At 46.3% G+C, this 21,150-nt stretch overlaps 1 protein-coding gene across 10 annotated transcripts in view; it reads left to right on the top strand.

Moving 5' to 3' along the window:
- The window catches only part of DMD (dystrophin), a 1,657,593-nt gene extending 1,651,508 nt beyond the window's left edge, over positions 1–6,085 (top strand). For 9 of the 10 annotated variants that reach the window (XM_029929473.1, XM_029929472.1, XM_029929470.1 and 6 more), the window contains one exon: positions 3,571–6,085. In XM_029929473.1, the coding sequence (XP_029785333.1) occupies positions 3,571–3,668 (98 nt within the window). In that variant the 3' untranslated portion in view covers positions 3,669–6,085. The remainder of the gene's footprint in view (positions 1–3,570) is intronic. The other variant, XM_029929467.1, reaches the window with a different exon arrangement.
- Positions 6,086–21,150: the final 15,065 nt, after the last annotated feature.

The following is a 21,150-nucleotide window of genomic DNA, read 5'->3' as shown; positions in this document are numbered from 1 at the left end:
ATGTTGCTCTCATGAATGAATTTTACAACCAGCCAGCAATACGGATCATTCAAGTCCCACAGGCATTTGGAAACTTTCCTCCCTGAGTTATAATTTTGAGTCCTAAGTTTCCAGAAATCAGAGAATCGAAGTGATTCTTTACGGCTACAGAAATGACCTCAAATGTACGGTAGATTAGATATTTTTCAAATATTAAATCATAGAAACACAAATTTCGCTGCAGTATTCTGGCTTCACTGTGGCCGACTGAATGTTAACCATTTATGGGGGAACTGTATTTTTTAACAAATAGACTGCCAGATTGCTACTGAGGTCTTGGATCTCTGCCAGAAAGTCTCAGTTCCCGTCACCGCGGAAAACAACTGCCTCAGGCCGTGGTGGCGTGTGAGACGGAATGTGTCACAGTCAGCGCCACCGCGGAAAACCAAACAACGGCCCTAATGCTCGTGCGTGGTGCCTTTGTGTTCACCAATCCTTGCTTAAGAATGGATTAAATTAATACTCGCTACAGACATCTTTTTACATCAACTTGTGCCTGAAGCTGACTGCGAACGCCTAAGTCCTACCTGCTTTTCAGGGCCCCTCACGTTCATAGTATGAGTTTTTAATTTTGACCTCAGAAAAATCTGTCTGGTAAAGTTAATGACCTCACTAATATTCTGCCTTCCACCAGGATCCCAATCTGTTTTCCATATCCCTATCACACTGTAATTTGATGCCTCCGGGGGACTGAGTTATGATTCTTTGGAGCAGTATTTGGTCAAGGAGATAGAATTTTTTTTTTTCTGACTCTAATGAAAACCTCCATGGAAAACATTGCAGTCATTACTCTGGTGCAACAGGTATTTGTAAATAAAGTAACCAAAGGCAGAATATAGATCCAGTGAGGTGACTCGGAACGGTCTTCCTTTTCCTAGCACGGGGACAGCCGTGAGGGCACTTGTGAACACTGTCAACTGTCCAGACAGGTTCAAGGCCACCTAATGTTTTACGGGTATGTGAATGGTATATTTAGGAATAATGAACCTCTCTTTTACCTAGTCACTTTTTAAATAGCAGATACCCCTATAAATAATGCCTCTTGAGAGTCTCAGGGATTTACCTTCCGGGCAGTCCATGATCACCATCACAAGGAGTAGAAGCGGCACGTACAGGGCCGTCTGGTCCCTAAATGCACTTACTCGTGAAACGCAGTCTACATTCCTTAGCGCACAAGCTAAAGTAAAAGAAGTACTTTTTGATTATCATCAGTAAGCCGGGGTCAGGGGGGAATGATTGTTCTGTTTGTATTTCGTAATATATGTTCCATCTCCCAGGTGGGCTAGCCTCCAATTAGATGTGGGTAATGAGAAATAGTTGGAGTTCTGGTCACTTATGAGGTCATAAGGGTCTCTGGTTTTATTTTTCCTGGCTTCATTAATAGCTGCTAAGACTGCAAATAATTAAAAATTTGCAGGTAGTCCACTCATTTTCAGTCACACAGGAGTAACTGGGTAGATCTCCCAGGGTGGTCGGGCAGTCAGAAACAGATACAAGGGGGAGGAGACCCTGGGTAGCTCAGTGGGTTAAGTGTCTGATTCAGCTCAGGTCACAATCTCGCACTTCATGGGTTCAAGCCCTGCATCAGGCTCTGTGCCAACGGTGTGGACCCTGCTTGGGACTCTCTCCCTCTCCCTCTGCCCCTCTATCAGAACAGATAAATAACCTTAAAAAAAACAAAGAAATTTAAAAAAAGATACAAGGGCAGCCCTTGAATCTGTCCACATCAGGTTCAGTCTCTGTGCTCTAAGGAGCAGCCAAGGGCCCACCGTGTCCTCTGGTGGTTTGGATGGTTTAGAAAAGCCACAGCTGGTTTGCGTTCACTGAGGCCCGCCACACTGCTGCCTCACTCTGCGAACGCTACACCTGCTTTGCTCCAGCACCAAAATAGTACACCCATTTTGCTTTTCTATTTGCAGCCTCAACAGAAATCCAGAGTGATTTGTTTTTTAAAACACAGCCAGTTCTCACTGGAATTCTTTGCATTAATATAAAGCTCCGCAAGCATTCCACACTTGATCACCTCAAAGTAAGTGGCGGAATGGTGTTAAATTTGCAATAAGTCTTAACTTGATCTGGTGCCATCACTGGCTAAGTGCCTGCCTCTCAATCCTTTCCAGACACCGCCGCTTCTCTCATTTTTTTCCATTTTTAAATGTTTATCTCAGAGAGAGAGAGAGAGAGAGAACGAGTTTGAACAGGAAAGGGGCAGAGAGAGGGAGACGCAGACTCCAAAACAGGGTCCAGGCTCTGAGCTGTCAGCACAGAGACCTATGTGGGGCTCAAACTCACGCACTGTGAGATCAGGACCTGGGCTGAAGTCAGATGCTTAACTGACTGAGCCACCAGGCATCCATCTCGTGTGTATTTAAAAAATGCTGTGTCTCTTGCAATAAATATCAGAGCAGAATACCTGCCCTGGTCTATCTTTAGTTTTTTAGAGGGATTTTAACAATGATGAGAATGTATGTCAAGTTGATACGTGGCAAAGTAGTAATGGTCTAGTCAAGCATTTTTAGTTCCAAAGGCAGTACTCCAAGGGTAGAATGATTTACTAATGTCCAAGAATTAAAATGAGCCATATAAAAATATGGGACATGTGTGAAAAGGCAAGTCATAAACTGGGTCTCAAATGATCCGACTCTAGATCTGAATCTTGCCCCAGAGTCCCAGACCCACCATGCTGCGTTTGTGCCCCGCACTGAGGGAGCCATGCGAGGCCCTGTCACGTTATTATTAAAAGGCTGTTTCTGATCAGTAACCCTCATTTAGGGGGAGAACAAAAAATGGATCCACAAGGTCCCCAAATCCATGCTTTCCAAGTAGGTCCTATCGTAATGAGGTGCAAGAGTAACTGGAATGAAAAGGGATTTTTATGATAAAGCTTCCAAATGCAAACGTTCACATACAAAAAGGTTGATTCTAGAGTTTGTTTTTCAATTCCAGTAAAAGCAGAGAGGAAATAGTCTCCTCTACGGTAGTCTCAGAAAGAGCCAGCCGCTCGCAACAGCGTGGAAAGGACGATTCCGGGTCTTGGTCATGGTGGTGGTGATGAGGAGGACCATGGCAGGAGGAAGGACGTGGCGGCGGCGGTAGTTGTGGTGGTGGTGGCTTGAGAATGCAAAACATTTGAGTATGAGGCCACAGTATGTCACCTCTCACAAGGTGGAAAAGGGACATCCCATCCTGCAACGCTCCCATTATGAGAGGAGCCTTGTGCTTGTCTATGGATTCCTTTTGCTAGATACTTCCATCGGGAAGATGAGTGCACTCTCTGACACTTTTCCACTCAAAGGACCACAGTAGGCTGATCCAGTATTAAGCTGATACTAACCACGTGGAATGGCTTCATTAACAAGGCTTTGCTTCTTCCTGGAAACTGGTGAAAAATCAAATCCTGTCCTGTAGACCCTCGACGCAGCTTCTGTGTTGTCTTCACCTAGAAGTGGGGAAGGATTTCCCGAATGGCAGAGAGTCAGGGTCATGTTACCTGCACGTAGTGTCAAGTGTCTCTTTCTCTTTGTTTTCCAGGACACAATGTAGGAAGCCTTTTCCACTTGGCAGATGATGTGGGCAGAGCGATGGAGTCCTTAGTGTCAGTCATGACAGACGAAGAAGGGGCAGAGTAAATGTTTTACAACTTCTGATTCCCGCATGGTTTTTATAATATTCATACAACAAAGAGGATTAGACAGTAAGAGTTTACAAGAAAAAAAAAATCTCTATTTTTGTGAAGGGTAGTGGTACTATACTGTAGATTTCAGTAGTTTCTAAGTCTGTTATTGTTTTGTTAACAATGGCAGGTTTTACACGTCTATGCAATTGTACAAAAAAAGTTATAAGAAAACATGTAAAATCTTGATAGCTAAATAACTTGCCATTTCTTTATATGGAACGCATTTTGGGTTGTTTAAAAATTTATAACAGTTATAAAGAAAGATTGTAAACTAAAGTGTGCTTTATAAAAAAAAAAACAGTTGTTTATAAAAACCCCTAAACACAGACACACACACACATGCACACACACTTTGAGGCAGCAAATTGTTTTGCATCGTTTTAGCGTGATATCCATATGAAATTCATGGGGTTTTCTTTTCTTGCATATTAAAGATAGGACACTTCCTCTAACACCCCCAGATGACTACTTCACAGTGCTCTTTTTGGAATCGCTGACCGAGTGGGACTGGCTGTGGTTTTTCGCTTTCTGCATCTATATGTCTAGAAGTATGTAAATACTGTAGGGATATAGATAAATAGATCTGAATTTCTAGAGACCTTTTAAATGTCTTGTTCACGTGATCTAGCCACTTCCTCTCACAGAGAGCTTGCCGCTGGTCCTCCAGGCGCCCCCGCTTGGTCTAGAATGAATTTTCACTGGAGCCTGAAGCCGGGGGGCAGCTGCCACACTGCCTCGGGCTCCAGATGTCTCTCATTTGCGACTTTCCACAGGCAGCCATAGTGCTGAATTCTTTACCCAGGACAGATGAATGCACACACAGGACTTATCATGTCAGCGTGGTCCGTTAGTTGATACATGCAGCTTCCTGCTGCTGGCAGTGCCATGATCTACATTTAATGATGCTTCCCTGGAAGTCATGACATCCCAAGACATTTTTAACTCCCAGACAGTAGGAGAGCCTCCTGGTAGGGCTGGAAGGCTGCGGATTCCCAGCCGGTCCCTGCGAGGGAGGGGGGCCACTCTTGAAGTAAAGGACTGGATGAATGTTCATAACCATACTTAGAGATCTTTGTAATTACAACGAATTTAACTCTGCCCGCCTCTCACAAACAACAGTGGGTATTTTAGGGGTTTTTTTAAGATGTTCCCCATTGCAATTTTTTAAATGCCACAAGATTTCATTTAAAATAACCCTCGTGAAAATGTGTAAGATGGCCTCTTCATGGTGTGTTGCTGTTAAATATCTGCCCATGAACTTGGTTTCCCTGCTTCACATTTCTCTACAAGCAATTCCACACAGGTTTATAAGGGGGAACGGAGACGGATTCGCGTGTTCCGAAAGGTACTCGAAACCCTTGCTTGTGGATGAGGAAGGTTAAAGATACAAAGATTGTTCAGAAAGAGAATAACCCAGGAGGACTAACTGGTAGGAACAAGCTTTACTCTTTCGTGTTCTTAGCCTTCCATTATTTCTTAATCATTCATCCAGTAGAAGTCACTGTGTGACCTATTATTTTGCAAATCTGTTACCTCTTAGGTCAAGTGTTGTTAACTTTTGGGGAGTGGGTTTTGTGTATTATTTTATTAATGAAAATTAACATCCAACATGGCTTCTCATGCTATTTCTACCTCACTTTGGTTTTGGGGTGTTCCTAATAATCGTGCACACCTGCTTTCACCCACTTGTCCCCTGTGTCAACATTTTTCTCAATTTTTCCCCCATTGTAATTTCCACAAGAAAACCCAAAGCTCTAAGGAAACAAAATGACATGAAGATTTGGTTTTGGTCTTGCATTTTTTTTCTTTATGTGACACTGGACTTTCCTTTACCCACAGGTTTGGTTTTCTGTTGTTGTTGTTTGTTTGTTTAACCATGATTAAAACAAGGGGTTGCATTACTTCCTACTCAGCAGTTTTAAGTTTCATTCTAAAAGCAGAGATAAATTGAGTGCATAATTTTATTTTAATCTTTTTGTTTTATCTTTTAGACATTAGTTCTGGAGTGAGTCTGTCAAAATATTTGAATCAAAATCGAGAGCTTTATTGCTACATTTTAAGCATAATTTGGACATTATTTTGTGTTCTTTATAACCACCAAGTATTAAACTGTAAATCATAACGTAACTGAAGCATAAACACCACGCGGCATGTTCCGTCATTGTTTTCAGGTACCGGGTTCTTACTTGAGTATCCTAATAGATTGTGTTTTCACACCAACACTGTAACATTTACTAATTATTTTTTTAAACTTCAGTTTTACTGCATTTTCACAACATATCAGACTTCACCAAATATATGCCTTACTATTGTATTATATTACTGCTTTACTGTGTATCTCAATAAAGCACGCAGTTATGTTACAAAAAATCGTGTTGAGTCCAGTACTTTCTCACTGTTCAATATGTGATATATTCACATAGTTGAAAAATGAAAAAATTGAGAACGCTGAATGGTGAAAATCCCCTATTCCCGTGTCATCCACAATGGCCTAAGAGTCAGTGTTCCTTTCTTGTGTAACCTTCCAAACTGTCATTATTATGAAAGCAACGACAAAGACCTGTCCTACTTTTGTTCTTTAGCCACACCGAAGATCGCTTTCTATGCACCCAGTTATGTACCTTGCTTTTATGGACTCAAGAGACCCAGCCGCTCTTAATGATACTGAAACAGATTTTTCCGTTTCAGTATGAACATTCCTAGGCTAGTATGTAGGCTGTCCTCTGCCGTGGCCTATGTGGGTTGTTGCCATCTCTTCCTGTGACACAGTGCTGCACAGCTTCCATTTCATCAGGGCATTTGTAGTTGGGGAGATGGTTCTTGTGCAGCAGGGGTCTGAGCACCAATTTTGTTTCCCGTTTTAGTAATGACAAGTAGGCGAATTAACCCGTGTGCCATTGACAATTTGCTTCTCACGACAGCTCCTCACTTCTTGTATTGCCAATAGCACCACATCTAAAGGGCAGTCTGAGCAAGACGGGGCCCACCGAAAAGGATACCTCACAACTGGTTCCTACTAGGATAGTCCTCCCACGCCTAAGTCACGATCACCGCCAGGAGATTTCCTCACCCCTGTCCTGCTCTGCTTCTGCCCTAACTGCAGAGGGGGATAGCCAAAGGAGTGGCCATGTCAGCTCCTCTAGGGACGGGTCATATCGGCCTCTGACCAAGATTCCTGGCATGGAGTGCCCCACTAGTGCTCACATATGCTGGAGGGCCACAGAAATTGCCACGTCCACTAGATAAAGCCTATTTTGGTGGTTCTGGACATAAGCTTGACAGGAGACAGTCAGGCTTATTAAAAATGAAACCATGAGGGGTGCCTGGATGGCTCAGTCTGTTAAGCATGCGGCTTCGTGTCAGATCATGATCTCACAGTTCCTGAGTTCGAGCCCTGCAGCTCTGACAGCTCAAAGCCTGGAGCCTGTCTTCAGATTCTGTGTCTCCCTCTCTCTCTGACCCTTCCCTGCTCATGCTGTCTCTCTCTCTTAAAAATAAATAAAACCTTAAAATTTTCAAAAAATGAAACGAAGAGAGGGGCACCTGGGTGGCTCAGTTGCTTGAACATCTGACCCTCAATTTTGGTTCCAGTCGTGATCTCACAGGTTGTAGGTTCGAATGCCGCCTTGGGCTTTGTGTTAATAGCACAGAGCCTACTTGCGATTCTCTCTCTCTGCCTCTCACCTGTTCACACACGCTCTGTCTGTCCGTGTCTGTCTGTCTGTCTCTCTCTCAAAACACATAAGTAAACTTTAAAAAACAAAAAGAATGATATCAAGTATGGCATCTCTGATAGGGCATCACTGTTCAGTTTATGAAGATGGACTGGTGACACCGGCCTGAGGGACTCCTTGCCATCAAAGACTGAAGTTCACAAGCACCAAGACTAATTTCCATCATACTTAAATCAATCATGTATCCCTCCCACCATTCCCCAAACCTGCCTTCGTTTCGAAGACTGGCTGTTTCGGTGATGTGAAAGTAGTTAGGTGCAGAAGCCAGCACTTGAGCGAGTACCCCTCCACCCCGAGGAGGGCGCTCGGCTCTCCACCCCACGCTGGGCGCAGGCCGGGCGGCAGGGAGTTAACTTCGGTTACAATGTAGAAGGGATCCAGCCGGTGCAGATTGTGCGCCAGCAAGCACGACGCATGTTTAGGGCAAAGTACTGAGTGGACGTGTTCTGCGGAGCCGCGCTGGGATTTCCCTGAATTTGGAATCCTCCAACGGGGGAATGAATACAAAACCCAGCGCGGCACGTGTGCAAAGACTTCCCTTCCAATTAAGTGTAGCAAGGACACAGCGGCACTCCTGGACAGCGGGGTGCTGTGAGCTCACCAGCTCACCTGATAGGCTGAGAGCACAACACGCCCGGCTTCCCACACTCCACGAGGTCCTGTGAGTGTGCGGAGGGGGCTCCGAGAGCCGCTTTCACGCACAGCAAAGATGACGTGCAGGAACGTGAGGCTTCAGTTCTGGATCTGCACGTACGTGCGGACATCTGCATTATTTTATGCACACACACAGGATCAAGTCTCAGCTCTTCCGGAGCTAATCTGAGATAACACGAATTTACAGACACATGGCAAGAATAGCGCCAAGAACCCCCATCTACCCTTTATCTGAATCCGACAAGTGTTTACTAGTGTGCCATTGACTTTCTCCTTCCATATATAGTCTATTTGCTTTCTGAACCATTTTGAGAGTTATGTTTCAAGCATTATGCCCCTTTATGCTTAAATACTTCATGTAAATTTTCTGAGAACTAGAACATGCTCTTGCATAACCATTTTACAATTATCAAAATAAAACAACGTATTCAACCAAGATATCATCTACACAGCCATATTCAAATGTTACCAGTTTGCCAAGTCTTTTATTGTTGCTTGTGTTTCCCTGATCTGGTCTAGAATCTAACTCACAGTCTTGTCACATTTAGTCAGGTCTTCTTAATCTTCTTTGATGGAGAACAGCTTCTCTGCCTTTCTTTGGTTTTTGTTTGTTTATTTTTATTATGTTTATGCATTTATTTTGAGGGAGAGAGAGCACGTGAGCGAGCAAGCCTGGGAGGGGTAGAGACAAAGGGAGAGAGAATCCCAAGCAGGCTCCATGCTGTCAATGCAGAGCCCAATGCAGGACTCAAACTCTTGAACTGTGAGATCATGACCTGAGCCAAAGCCAAGAGCCAGATGCTCACCAACCCAGCCACCCCGTTTATTTTTGAGAGAAAGAGAAAGCATATGAGCAGGGGAGGAGCAGAGAGAGAGAGAGAGAGAGAGAGAGAGACCAAAAGTGGGCTGTACACTGAAACACCTTGACCTGTTTTTAAGAGTACAGTCCAGTTACATTGCAGGACGTGCCTCCACTTCGGCTTGTCTTAGGTACCCTTCACGATCCGATTCAGGGTACATGGTTTTAGCAGGAACAGGACCCCAGGGAAGATGTGCCCTCGGCACATCATAGCAGGAAGCATGTTATGATGGTCCTGTTCTCAGTGATGTTAACTTTATCCCTTGCCAAACATGAGATCTCCAGGTTTCTCTACTTGGTATACATTTTAATTTTTTTTAGCTTTTTAATTTTTGAGACACAAAGCATGAATGGTGGTGGGTGGGGGGGGGGGGCGGGTAAAGAGAGAGGGAGACACAGAGTCCAAAGTAAGCTCCAGGCTCCGAGCTGTCAGCACAGAGCCCCATGCAGGGCTCAAACTCATGAACCACAAGACCATGACCTGAGCTGAAGTCTGACACTTAACCGACTGAGCACCCGGGCGCCCCCACTTGCATACATTTTAAAACCTCCTAATTCTTAAACATTTAGGTTCACTTGAAAAATCTTACTGTTCGTATGTATTACTGTAGATGAGCTATGTACAACAAGCAGAGTCCGTGTCAGAGAGGACCAGTTACAAGGGCAACAGAGCAGCCTTCTCTATTCACCTCCTCCCACAGCCACACACAGAACTAGTCCCTCCGAGAGACACCCAGACACTAGCCAAGTGACTCCTGTCCACATGGAGCCAATGAGAAAACCGACGGGAAGGGCTAACACACCATAAACCCCATCCCTGGTGTACCGAGACACACACCCAGGAGGAAACTCCCAACCCCAGGCTTCTCCCTGAGGTGTGATGGGTTCAGACCCCACATCTGGCACCCCAACTTCCTTGAGAGATAGGAGACCCCCAAACATCTAGGTTCAAGAGCCAAGAGGGCTGGTGTCCGTGAGATGCACATGGCTCTGGGGACCAAGGGGAGGGTCCTGACAGGGCTCACGCAGACTCAGTGGGCTCACGCCCGGCGCCCGGCGCGGCAGGCTGGATCGCTCCGTCTTCCCTTGGAAGAGGCCCTGCGCTTATATGGATAGCTGCGGCCTGGGGGAGGAGGGGGTGTGGCCAAGGGTACCTGCACAACAGCCACGCAGGGCCCACGGCCCAGGGGCTCCCCCTCCGCCTGGCTCCAGCCGCCCCGGGGCTCCCAGAGCGCCCCTGGCACTCCACTTTCTGGGGACAACCGTCCAGGGGTCAACCAGGCTCCCAGCCATGGGTGCCGCAGGGCCACAGCAGGCCAGCTCTCCTCCCGGGGAGGGGGGGGGGCGCTCGGAGGCGGGCCTTCCTTCTCAGAGGCCCACACATCGAGGGCAGATGGTGATCCTCCACAGAAACCAGAGGACGCCACCTCGGTGCCCTCCCTCCATCTCGCTCCGGCTCGTGGCTGGCGCCCTGGGGTGGGCAGCTGGTGCCCTGGGAAGGCCCGCGGGTCTGAGGGCCGGCGTGGCTCACCCCCCCCTCCCCCCGAGCCCGCGGACAGACGACACACAGGAGACTCACTTCAGCATTAAGACACACATAGGCTAAAGGGGAAGGATCGGACAAAAGATGTTCCACGCAAATGAAAACCGAAAGAGGTCGGGCAGTTGTACCCATGTCAAACACAACACAGTGCACAATAAAGACTGTAGTAAGAAACAAACAAGGTCATCACCTAATGATAAAGGGGTCAATCTGACCACAAGATAGAATATTTGTGTTTATTTATGCACTCAACATAGAAACACTGAAATATAGGAGGCAAATATTAACAGACCTAAAGGGAGACATAGACAGCAATAGGCCAACAGTAGAGGATTTTAATTTCCCACTTATACCAATGGATACATCATACAGACAGAAGATCAATATGGAAACATTGAGCTTCCATACATAGTAACAGAACACCCCGTCCAAATGGAGCTGAATACACATTCTTTTTAAGTGTACATGTAACACTCTCCAAGACAGATCATACGTTAGTCCACAAAACAAGTCTTAATAAAGTTAATAAGACTGAAATCATATCAAGCATCTTTCCTAACCACAGTGGTATTAATCTCAAACTCAGTTACAAGAAAAACACTGGAAAATTCACAATTATGTGGAGATTAAACCACATAGAAATTCAGAAAAACTCACTACTAGGAAGAAGACCAATCAGTAATCAAAAACCTCACAACAAGTATCAGTCCAGGACCACATACCTTCCAAGGTGAATTCTACCAAATGTTTAAAGAAAATTAATACCAATCCTTCTTAAACTCTTCCAAAAAATAAACGGGAAAACACTTCCAAACTTATTTCTCAAGGCCAGCATTCGCCTGATACAAAAACCATACAAGGATGCCACAAGAAAAATCAGTTATAGACCAATATCTCTCGTGAACATAGATGCAAAAATGCACGCCAAATTATTAGCAAACCAAACTGAGTAATACATTCAAAGGATCATACACCAGGGTCAGGTGCAATTTATTCCAGGGAGGCAACAATGGCTCACCATCCACCAATCAACGTGAGAGGCCACATTCACCAAATGAATGATACAAACTATATGCCTATCTCATCAGATGAAGAAAATACATTGACAAAATTCAACACCCATGTATGATAAAAGCCGTCAAGAGAAGTTGGTACAAACAGAACATACCTCAACATAACAAGGGTGGGATCAGATGAGCCGACAGCTAATATCACATTCATTGATGAAACAAAAAAAAAAATGAAAGCTCTTCCTCAAAGATCAGAAACATGGCAAGGAGGTCCACTCTCACTACTTCTTTTCATAGCAGTAGTGAAAATCGCAGGCAGAGCAGGTAGGCCAGAAAAAGAATGTAAAGGCATCCAAATCAGAAACGAAAAAGGTCCAACTGTTGCTATTGGCAGATGACATGTTATATAGAGGGAACCCATATAAAGCCTACCAAAAACTATAGAAAACAACAAATTCAGTAAAGTTGCAAGAACAAAATCCATGCACAACAATCTCTCAGGCTTCCACACACTAACATTGAAGTTGTAGAAAGAGTTAAGAAACCAATCCTGTGGGCAAGGAGGTGAAGGGACCCTGTGTGCACTGATGGTGGGAATGTAAATTTATACAGGCACTGTGGCAAAGAGTAGGAGGTTTCTCAAAAACTTAAAAAGTAAACTACCAAGGTGCCTGGGTGGCTCAGTTAAGTGTCCAACTGTTGATCTCGACTCAGGTCATGATCTCACGGTTTATGGGATCGAGCCCCAGTCAGGCTCTGCATTGACAGCACAGAGCCTGCTGGAGATTCTCTCCCCTTATCTACCTCTGTCTGCCCCTCACCCACTCGTACACATGCACACTCTCTCTCAAAATAAACAAACATTAAAAAAAAATAAAAGCAAAAAGAACTACCTTATGATCTACCAACTCTATTTTGGGTATTTATCTGAGCAAAATGAAAAGACAAACTTAAAAGCATACCTGTGTGCCTGTGTAAGCACCCTCGCTGTGGCATTATTTGTAACAGCCAAGATTTGGAAATTAACCTAAGTGTCCCTCAATAGATGAAGGGATACAGAAGAGGTGGTCTATATATAATGGAATACTATCCACCCATAAGAAAGAATGAAATCGTGCCATTTGTGACAACATAGGTGAACCTTGAGGGCTAAATGAGGTAAATCAGACAGAAAAAGACAAATACTCTATAATCTTCACTTATATGTGGAATCTAAAAAGAACACAGGTGCTCAGAAATACAAAGATAGATACACAGAACAGACGGGTAGTTGTGGGGCCAGAAAGTGGTAAAGGGGGTCAAATTTTCATTTATAAACTAAGTTGCCATGGGGCGCCTGGGTGGCTCCCTTGGTTGAGCACCCGACTTCGGCTCAGGTTATGATCTCATGGTGCGTGGGTTCGAGTCCTCCATTGGGCTCCGGGCTCTGTGCTGACAGCCCAGAGCCCACCTCAGATTCTGTGTCTCCCTCCCTCTCTGCCCCTCCCCCATTCATTCTCTGTCCCTCAAAAAGTAATTGTTTAAAAAATTTTTATAAAATAAGTTACCAGGATGCAATGTATAGCATAGTGACTATAGTTAATACTGTGTTGCATATTAGAAATTGATAAGAAATAAATTTTCAAAGGTTTCATCACAAGGAAAAAAAGTTTTTTTAACTTAGTAGGGTAACAGATGTTAACTGCACTTGCTGCAGCAACCATACACAAATATCAAATAATTACACTGTATATGTGAGACTACTATGTCAATTATGCCTCAATATAATAATATAATAATCATCATGAATTCTCAAAAACAATCCCATTTGCAATTCCACAAAAAGAAACTAACACCTAGGGATAAATTTAACTAAGAAGTTGAAAGACTTGTACATTGAAAGCTGTGTAAGACACTGATCAAAGATACTGAAGGAGACGCCAGTAAACGGAAAGGTATTTTGTGTTCTCGGATTGGAAGAACTAATATCGTTAAAATATTCATACCACCCAAAGAAATCAACAGATTTTTTTACATTTTTCTATTTTTATTTATTTTTGAGACAGAGAGAGACAGAGCATGAGTGGGGGAGGGGCTGGGAGAGAGGGAGACACAGAATCCGAAGCAGGCTCCAGGCTCTGAGCTATCAGCACAGAGCTGGACGTGGGGCTTGAACTCATGAGCTCTGAGATCATGACCTGAGCCCAAGTCAGACATGTAACCAACTGAGCCACCCAAGTGCCCCAGAAACCTACAGATTTAATGCAATTAAATTCCAATGACATTTTCACAGACATAGAACACACTATTCTAAAATTTATATGGAATCACAAAAGACCCTGAGGAGTCGAAGCAACCTTGGAAAGAAGAACAAAGCTGGAGGCATCACACTCTCTGATTTCTTTTTTTTTCTTTATTTTTGAGAGACAGACAGACAGACAGACGGACAGACAGCATGAGCAGGGGAGGGTCAGAGAGAGAGCGAGACACAGAATACAAAGACAAGCTCCAGGCTCTTAGCTGGCTGTCAGCACAGAGCCTGACGCAGGGCTCAAACCCACAAACTACGAGATCATGACCTGAGCCAAAGCTGGACGCTCAACCAACTAAGCCAGCCAGGTGCCCCTACACTCCCCGATTTAAAACTAGATTATGAAGCTATATAATCAAAACCTTATGGTACTGACATAAACATAGACATAGATCAATGGGGCTGAATAGAGAGCCCAGAAATAAGCCCGCGCATGTATGGTCATTTACAACGAAGGAGCCAAGAACATATGAGGGGAGACAGCAGTCTCTTCAGCGAAAGGTATTGGGAAAACTGGACAGCCACGTGCAAAAGAATGAAATTGGACTATTATCTTACAGCATATTCATATATTAAGTCAAAATGCATTAACTATTTGAATGTAAGACTGAAACCATAACATTCCCAGAAGAAAATACAGGGAGAGAATATCCTTGACATCAGTCTCAGCAATGATTTTTTGGATTTAACACCAAAAGCAAAGGCAACCAAAGCAAAAATAAATCAGCAAGTCTACATCAAACTAAAAAGCTTCTGCACACCAAAGGAAACCATTAATAAAATTAAAAGGCAACTAATGGAATGGGAGAAAATTGTGCAAATCATCCATCAGACAAGAGGTTAATATGCAAAATATATAAACAATTCCTACAATTCTATGCCCCCCCAAAAATCCCCAACAATCCTATTAAAAATGGGCAGAACATCTAAACACTTTTCCAAAAACACCATACGGATGTTCAAAACATATATGAAAAGGTGCAAAACGTCACAAAGCATCACGGAAATGCAAACCAAAACCACAAAGAGCGATCCCCTCACACCAGTAAGAGTGGTATGATCAAAAAGACACGCAATTGGGCTGGGTCAGAAAGCCGGCGACCCTCGGGGCCTGTTCTTCAGGGGAAAGGTTTGACAGGTGGTGATGTTCTCCTGGAACCCCAGACACCTGGGACACCCCTGCTTTTAGGACCAACAACTGGCCCTGAGGATAATGGGACTGTGCAATGGGGCTGCTGTGGCTTTAGATCTTGGCAGACATCAGATGCCCATCCCCCCACCCCCGGGGGCCCAACCCGAACCACCCCCGAAGCCTGGCTCCCCAGGGTCCTTTGGCCCCCTAGAAGGTGACAGACTTCGGGCGGGCGCAGCTCACTCCTTTTTGGCTCTGGGTATTCGCACCCCTGTGGGGCCTTTGGGCCAGATTCTGGTCTCTCACACCTGGTGGGGCCTCTGGAGCGAGTCACCTCCACACTGCGACTCTGATGGTGCACCAAGGGAGGGTGACTGGAGTTTGCTTTCAAAGTGGCAGGAGCCACATTCCTTAAGAATGAATCTGGGAGGAAGGTTTTCCAGCACGGAGGCACTCAGGGGTTTGTCACCCCAGAGAAAGCTCTTGCTTGCTGTTCCGGTGGAAGCCGAGATCCCACGAGATTTGACTGCCTCTGGAAACAGCCTGTGCAGCAGCGCCTGCAGCTTGAGTCCACCCTGCTCTGAAGTGCAGGGAGTCCCAGCCCATCCTCTCCCTGCCTCGCTCTCTGGACCCACAGTTACTGCCCGCCGCCCCTCCCAGCGCCCTGCACCCTGCACCTACTATGCTCACTGGAGGAGTGAACTGCGCATGCGCTGGGGCCCGCCTCGGGAAAGAGATGGATCTCTAACACATTTTGCTACCGTACACTGTTTGAAATGTGGCCGTATCCTCCCACCGTTCATTTAGAAATCACATTTTAAGAAGTCATTTTTTTCCCATTGACCTAAGGCTAACCTCACCCCATTGTCACAAACATGTTAACCACTTCCAACTAACCAACGATCGCTACATTCAACAAAGCATTAAAACCGTGGGTCAGGTATGCTTCACCATTTGTTTCATCCTTACCTTCTTACGCTTTCAAGACTTCCTGGGCGAGGCAGTGCCCCAGTGCGGCGTCCAGGTGTGGCAACGTCTCAAACCTTGAAGGTTTGAGGGGGGGGTGCCAGATGGGGCCTGTAACCTTCAGTCTCCTGCAGTTAACCGAGGCGCCCTGCAATTAAAACCCGATCTCTCAGTAAGCCACCACGTGCAAACAGTTGGGAAACACTGCTCTGAGCAAATACTTTAACCACCACCAGTCAAGGTTACCGGTTCAACAAATTCCATACTAAAACTAAACATGGGAGCCATGCTGACAATTTTTATCAGTCAGGCATTTGTGGCTAATGGGTCACTCTTCTTAAGCCACAAGACCATCAATAGCCAACCCCTTTTCATAGTCAAGACACCAACAGGGGACTCCAAGCCATCAAGGAAGTTTCTGCATACATTCTTCACACCCCGTGGCCCCAGATTTGACTTGCCTTTCACTTGCGTGGATAACCGCAAGCCCCTATACTAGGGCTCCTCAAAGTCCTAGCCCACCAGCCTCATTCATAGTTTATGCCGGTTGTCTTCACAGAATTTGTTTAGGTTTTTTTTTCCCCCCTGAGAGAGAGAGAGAGAGAGAGAGAGAGAGAGAGAGAGAGAGAGCGAGCGAGCATGCAGGGGTAGGGGGGGCAGAGACAGAAGGAGAGAGAGAATCCCAAGGAGGCTCTGCACTGTCAGTGCACAGCCCAGTGTGGGGGTGAAACTCACAAACTATGAGATCACGACTTGAGCCAAAACCAAGTCCGACGCTTAACCGATTGAGCCACCCAGGCACCCTTCACAGAATTAGTGACAAAACCTTTTCACTCTCAACCATTTCCTGGTTAGTGGAATAAACTGCCTGGCCACCCTACCTATAACCACGCTGCACCTACGTTATTTCAACCACAAGAGTTTCTCAATAGACAAGCTATTAGCGTTTGGGGTACAACCATTTATCATACACGACTCTCCCTCACTTTGCAGCCTCCCCCCCACCCCCCCACCCCCCGTCATTGTGATGACAGTTTCCTCAAGCCATTTCCCGAGGCCTCTCAGAAAGGCTGTAGGGAATTACTGGTTCTCTTTCCAACCCGAATACAGGCCGTGTTCTTTGCACACTCACCCGCACTGGCGGGCTCCAGCTCCCAGAGATATTTTAACGGCGTTAGTTCTTGCATACTTTTCCTATTTTGTCCAACCCTGTAGTCACTTCTCTAAAGTAGTTTAATGACACTACTCCAGACAAACACTGACCATCTGAGAAAAGCCACGAAACAGAATGTTTGCCAAGGGTAGACAGAGAAATTATCCCCATTCATTTGCATTCATTGAAATGCAACATCTGACTTCAGTGCATTTGCAACCTGTAGCTACTCTGAGCGCATACCTCCACGCTCTGGCCACTCTCCCTCTGGTCTTCTGGGCCAGGACTCCCACACCCCAGCTCCGGAGAATCCCAGCCATTGATGGCTCACAGCGGTGTCCCTCTCTGGGCATTGCCTTCAGACACAGGCATCGGTCTTGGGCAAGGTAATATCACCTCTCTTGAAGGAACAGCCTGGGCCAGTGACTGGCTGATGGAGTGACACAAGAACCTAGTCCCCTGGCCTCCGTTTCGGACAGCGCTGAAGGGCCACCCCAGCTCCAGAGCACCGGGGGGGACCTGCTGAGGCCTTAGCAGTGGACACACGCCGGATGAGCTCCGCTCCCCCTGCCTGCCTCACTTCCTTCACGGGTTGCTCCCACGAGCTCGCCCCGGGACACCCGCACGTGAGCAATCCCAGGAAACTTCCTGCAGCTGAGTGCCCCCTCTCCGCCAACACTCCATCGCAGAGACTGATTCCAGAGAGGGCAGGCCAAGGTTCCTACTGTTAGCTTTCCTGGGAAACAGACTTGCAAACCGAGTCTCTCCATCCTGCTGCCCACCCCCCGACGGCCGGACTGTCCATCGGCTTGAAGCCTACAGCCTAGCCTTCTGCACCCTCTGCTGCCTCCCTGCTCCGCAAGCTTTCCTGGCGCCGCTTGGCTCTGCATATCAGTACCTGCCCTTCCACCGTACTGAGCGCCATCACCCTCCTCCAAAGCTTACGCACGCATGGATGCGCCCACCAAAATGCTTCTGGGTGATGTGCATGTATGCACGCTCCTATTTTTACAGTCCATCCCCCTGTGGTACGCCCCCGGGCTCACTCTTTGAACCGCTCGTCTTTAACGTGAACGCCAGCTTGGTGAGCTCATTCAGACTCAGAGCTATAAATACCTTCAATACGAGGATGCCTCAGGTTGGAGACTCCAGCCGGAACTTCGTCCGTGAACTCCTTACTTGTAGCTAGATCTAGCTGCTTCCTCAATATCGCTACCTGGAGGTCCCATGGTCTTCTCTAACTTACCATGTCTGAAACTGAGCTCCTGATGTACCCACCACAACCACCCCCGGCCACCATCTAGAACGTTCTCCACTCTAGCCGTTAATGACAACTGCATCCTCCCAGTTGCTCAGGCCAAAAAGCGTCATCCTCCTCTACTCTTTCTTTCTTACATCAGCAAATTCCGTGGGCCGTCCCTTCATCATACATCTAGAATCTGGTTACGTCTCTTCCCCGCGCCCCCCTCCCTAGTCTGCTTCCCCTGCTCTTTTCTGAGACGTCATAATGATGCTGCTGGATGATTACAATAGTCTTCAGCTGGCCTCCCAGCTGCTGCCTTGCCTCCTTCAGTCTCTCCTGAACACAGAGGGATCCTTTGTTCTTAATGTTTATTTATTTCTGAGAGAGAGACAGAGTGCAAGCAGGAGAGGGGCAGAGAGAGAGGGAGACACAGAATACAAAGCAGGTGGCAGGCTCCGAGCTGTCAGCACAGAGCTCAACGCGGGGCTGGAACCCACAAACCCCGAGATTGTGATCTGAGCCAAAATTGGATGCTTAACCGATGGAGCTACCCAGGCTTCCCCAGAGTGAGCCTTTTAAGGCATAATGAGATCGGGCCAGTTTGGGGCTTAAAGCCCACCAACGACTCCCCATCCCAGAGTAACAGCTAAAGTCCTTGCAGCCATGTGCAAAGTTCTAACACACTCTGACCTGTGCCTCTGTCCCCAGCCCTGCTACCTACCTGTCCCCTGATCCACTATGCTACATGCACCTTACTGCCACCGTACCGTTTCTGAAACACACCAGCCAGTCCTGACCTCAGGGCCTTTGGGCTGTCTGTTTGCTTTGCCTCAGAGGTCTGTTTGGCTGGCTTGCTCACCTCCATGGGTCTTTACTCAAAATTGACATTGTGGAAACAAATGTCTGGGTCCAACATGGAGCCACATCAGCAAACTGCATCTTAGACCAAGTTTCATGTCCCTTTCAATGCTCTGCCGGGCCAGAAACTGAGTATATCCAGTCAGCCAGCCCCGTGTGCCAGGCTAACTCTGGGCTCTATGCTTAGTTCCTTATTTGTTCCTCTTTATCCTATAAAAGCTTCTTGCCTTCTGCCCAATTCTGCTTTTCTCTCGACCTTTGGAAATAGAGGCTGCCTACTTCATAAAGTGTAAAGGTTTGTCTGTTTCACGTAAATTGTGTTCTTTAATCATCTTTTTACGTTTATTTATTTGAGAGAGACAGTGCGAGTGGGGGGAGGGGCAGAGAGAGAGGGAGACAGAATCCCAAGCAGGCTCCTCACTATCAGTGCAGAGCCCAACAAGGGCCTCAAACTCATGAAATTGTGAGATCATGGCCTCAGCTGAAACCAAGATGGGCGCTTAACTGACTGAGCCACCCAGGCGCCCCTTCTCTAATCATTTGTTAACAACCTTCTCAGTAACGCCTGTCCTACCCACTATTAGAACCGAGAACCCTGCTGCAGCTGGGTGGCTCAGCCGGCTAGGCATCCAGCTTCAGCTCACGTCAGGATCTCACGGTTTGCGAGTTCGAGCCCCAAATAGGGCTCTGGGCTGACGGCTCGGAGCCTGAAGCCTGCTTCCGATTCTGTGTCTCCCTCTCTCTCTGCCCCTCCTCTGTTCTTGCACTGTCTCTCAAAAATAAATAAATATGAAAGAAAAATGTTAAAGACTGCAACCCCGAAACCCTATCTGTGCCCTGCCCCTGCTCCATTTTACTACACCGCATTTATTAGCAGCTGGCATACTAGAATTCTTTACTTCTATATGTTGTGTATTTTCTGTCTCCCCTAGCTAGAATGGAAAGAATGTGCTCAGAGTGAATGAAGGAACTAGGGAGAAGACAAAGTACACAAGAAAAGTCACATTTAGGGATTTCATATACTAGTTTTTCTTTCCTAGGCATTTGTCATGTTCTTTTCATGGAGTGGGGTTCAGGGCCTCAGGGTGAAAGCGTCCGCCCAGCCACGTTCTGGCAGTTACAGCCATGACTGCTTAGCAAAGAAGATCCTAAGAGAAATCAATAAGGGAACTGGAATTTCCTACAAAAGGGGGGAAAAGTAACTAGGGCGATTTAACGTCTTACATTGAAGATGATGACTAGTTGTTCCCCAGCCCTGCTGAGGAGAGAACCAACCCCCCCCAGCCCCCAAAAGAGTTTAAATCCTAGCTTAAAGACTTTTGGAGGATGTACAAGGAAGAATTCAGTGACACCCACCCTGAATACTGGATGCAGTGGATTCATCTTCCTCTGGAAGCTGTCAACAGGAGAAAGGATTCCCCTTCAAGTGTGGTCCTATGCGACAGCATCGTGGGCAGGGTCAAAGCTAAAACAAGAATGTCTGATGGCCCCAGAACAAATCTTTCCCTCCTCTGGCTTGTTTGGCTGGATGTCTGCTCTCAGCCTGGCCTTTTCCACATATGACAACACTGCACAACCCACCTCACAATGTATTTAGTTAGCATCCGTGGCCCATTCTGGCATTTTGTTCAAACACAGCTCCATCAGGAATGTTAAAGTCTTCTTTAAACCTTTCCTCAGCCTCCTCCCACCCTCCCACCCTGTTTCGCTTAAAAATGTCTGGCATCCCAGTTCTCGATACAGAAAAGATTGGTGGTTACCAGAGGTGGAGGGTGGGGAGTGGGCAAATAGGTGAAGGGGGGCAATAGGTACAAACTTGCACTTATAAAATACAGAAGTCCTGGGGACGTAATGTACAACATGGGGACTATCGTTAATAAGATGGTATTGTATATTTAAAAGTTGCTAAAAGGGATCTTTTTTTAATTAATTTACTTTCTGGGGGAGACTGAGAGAGAGGAGGGGAGGGGCAGAGAGAGAGAATCCTAAACAG

The sequence above is a fragment of the Suricata suricatta genome, chromosome X (assembly GCF_006229205.1).
Source record: "Suricata suricatta isolate VVHF042 chromosome X, meerkat_22Aug2017_6uvM2_HiC, whole genome shotgun sequence".
NCBI lineage: Eukaryota > Metazoa > Chordata > Mammalia > Carnivora > Herpestidae > Suricata > Suricata suricatta.
Note: the sequence above shows the minus strand (reverse complement) of the source record. Positions and strands in the feature narration are given on the sequence as shown.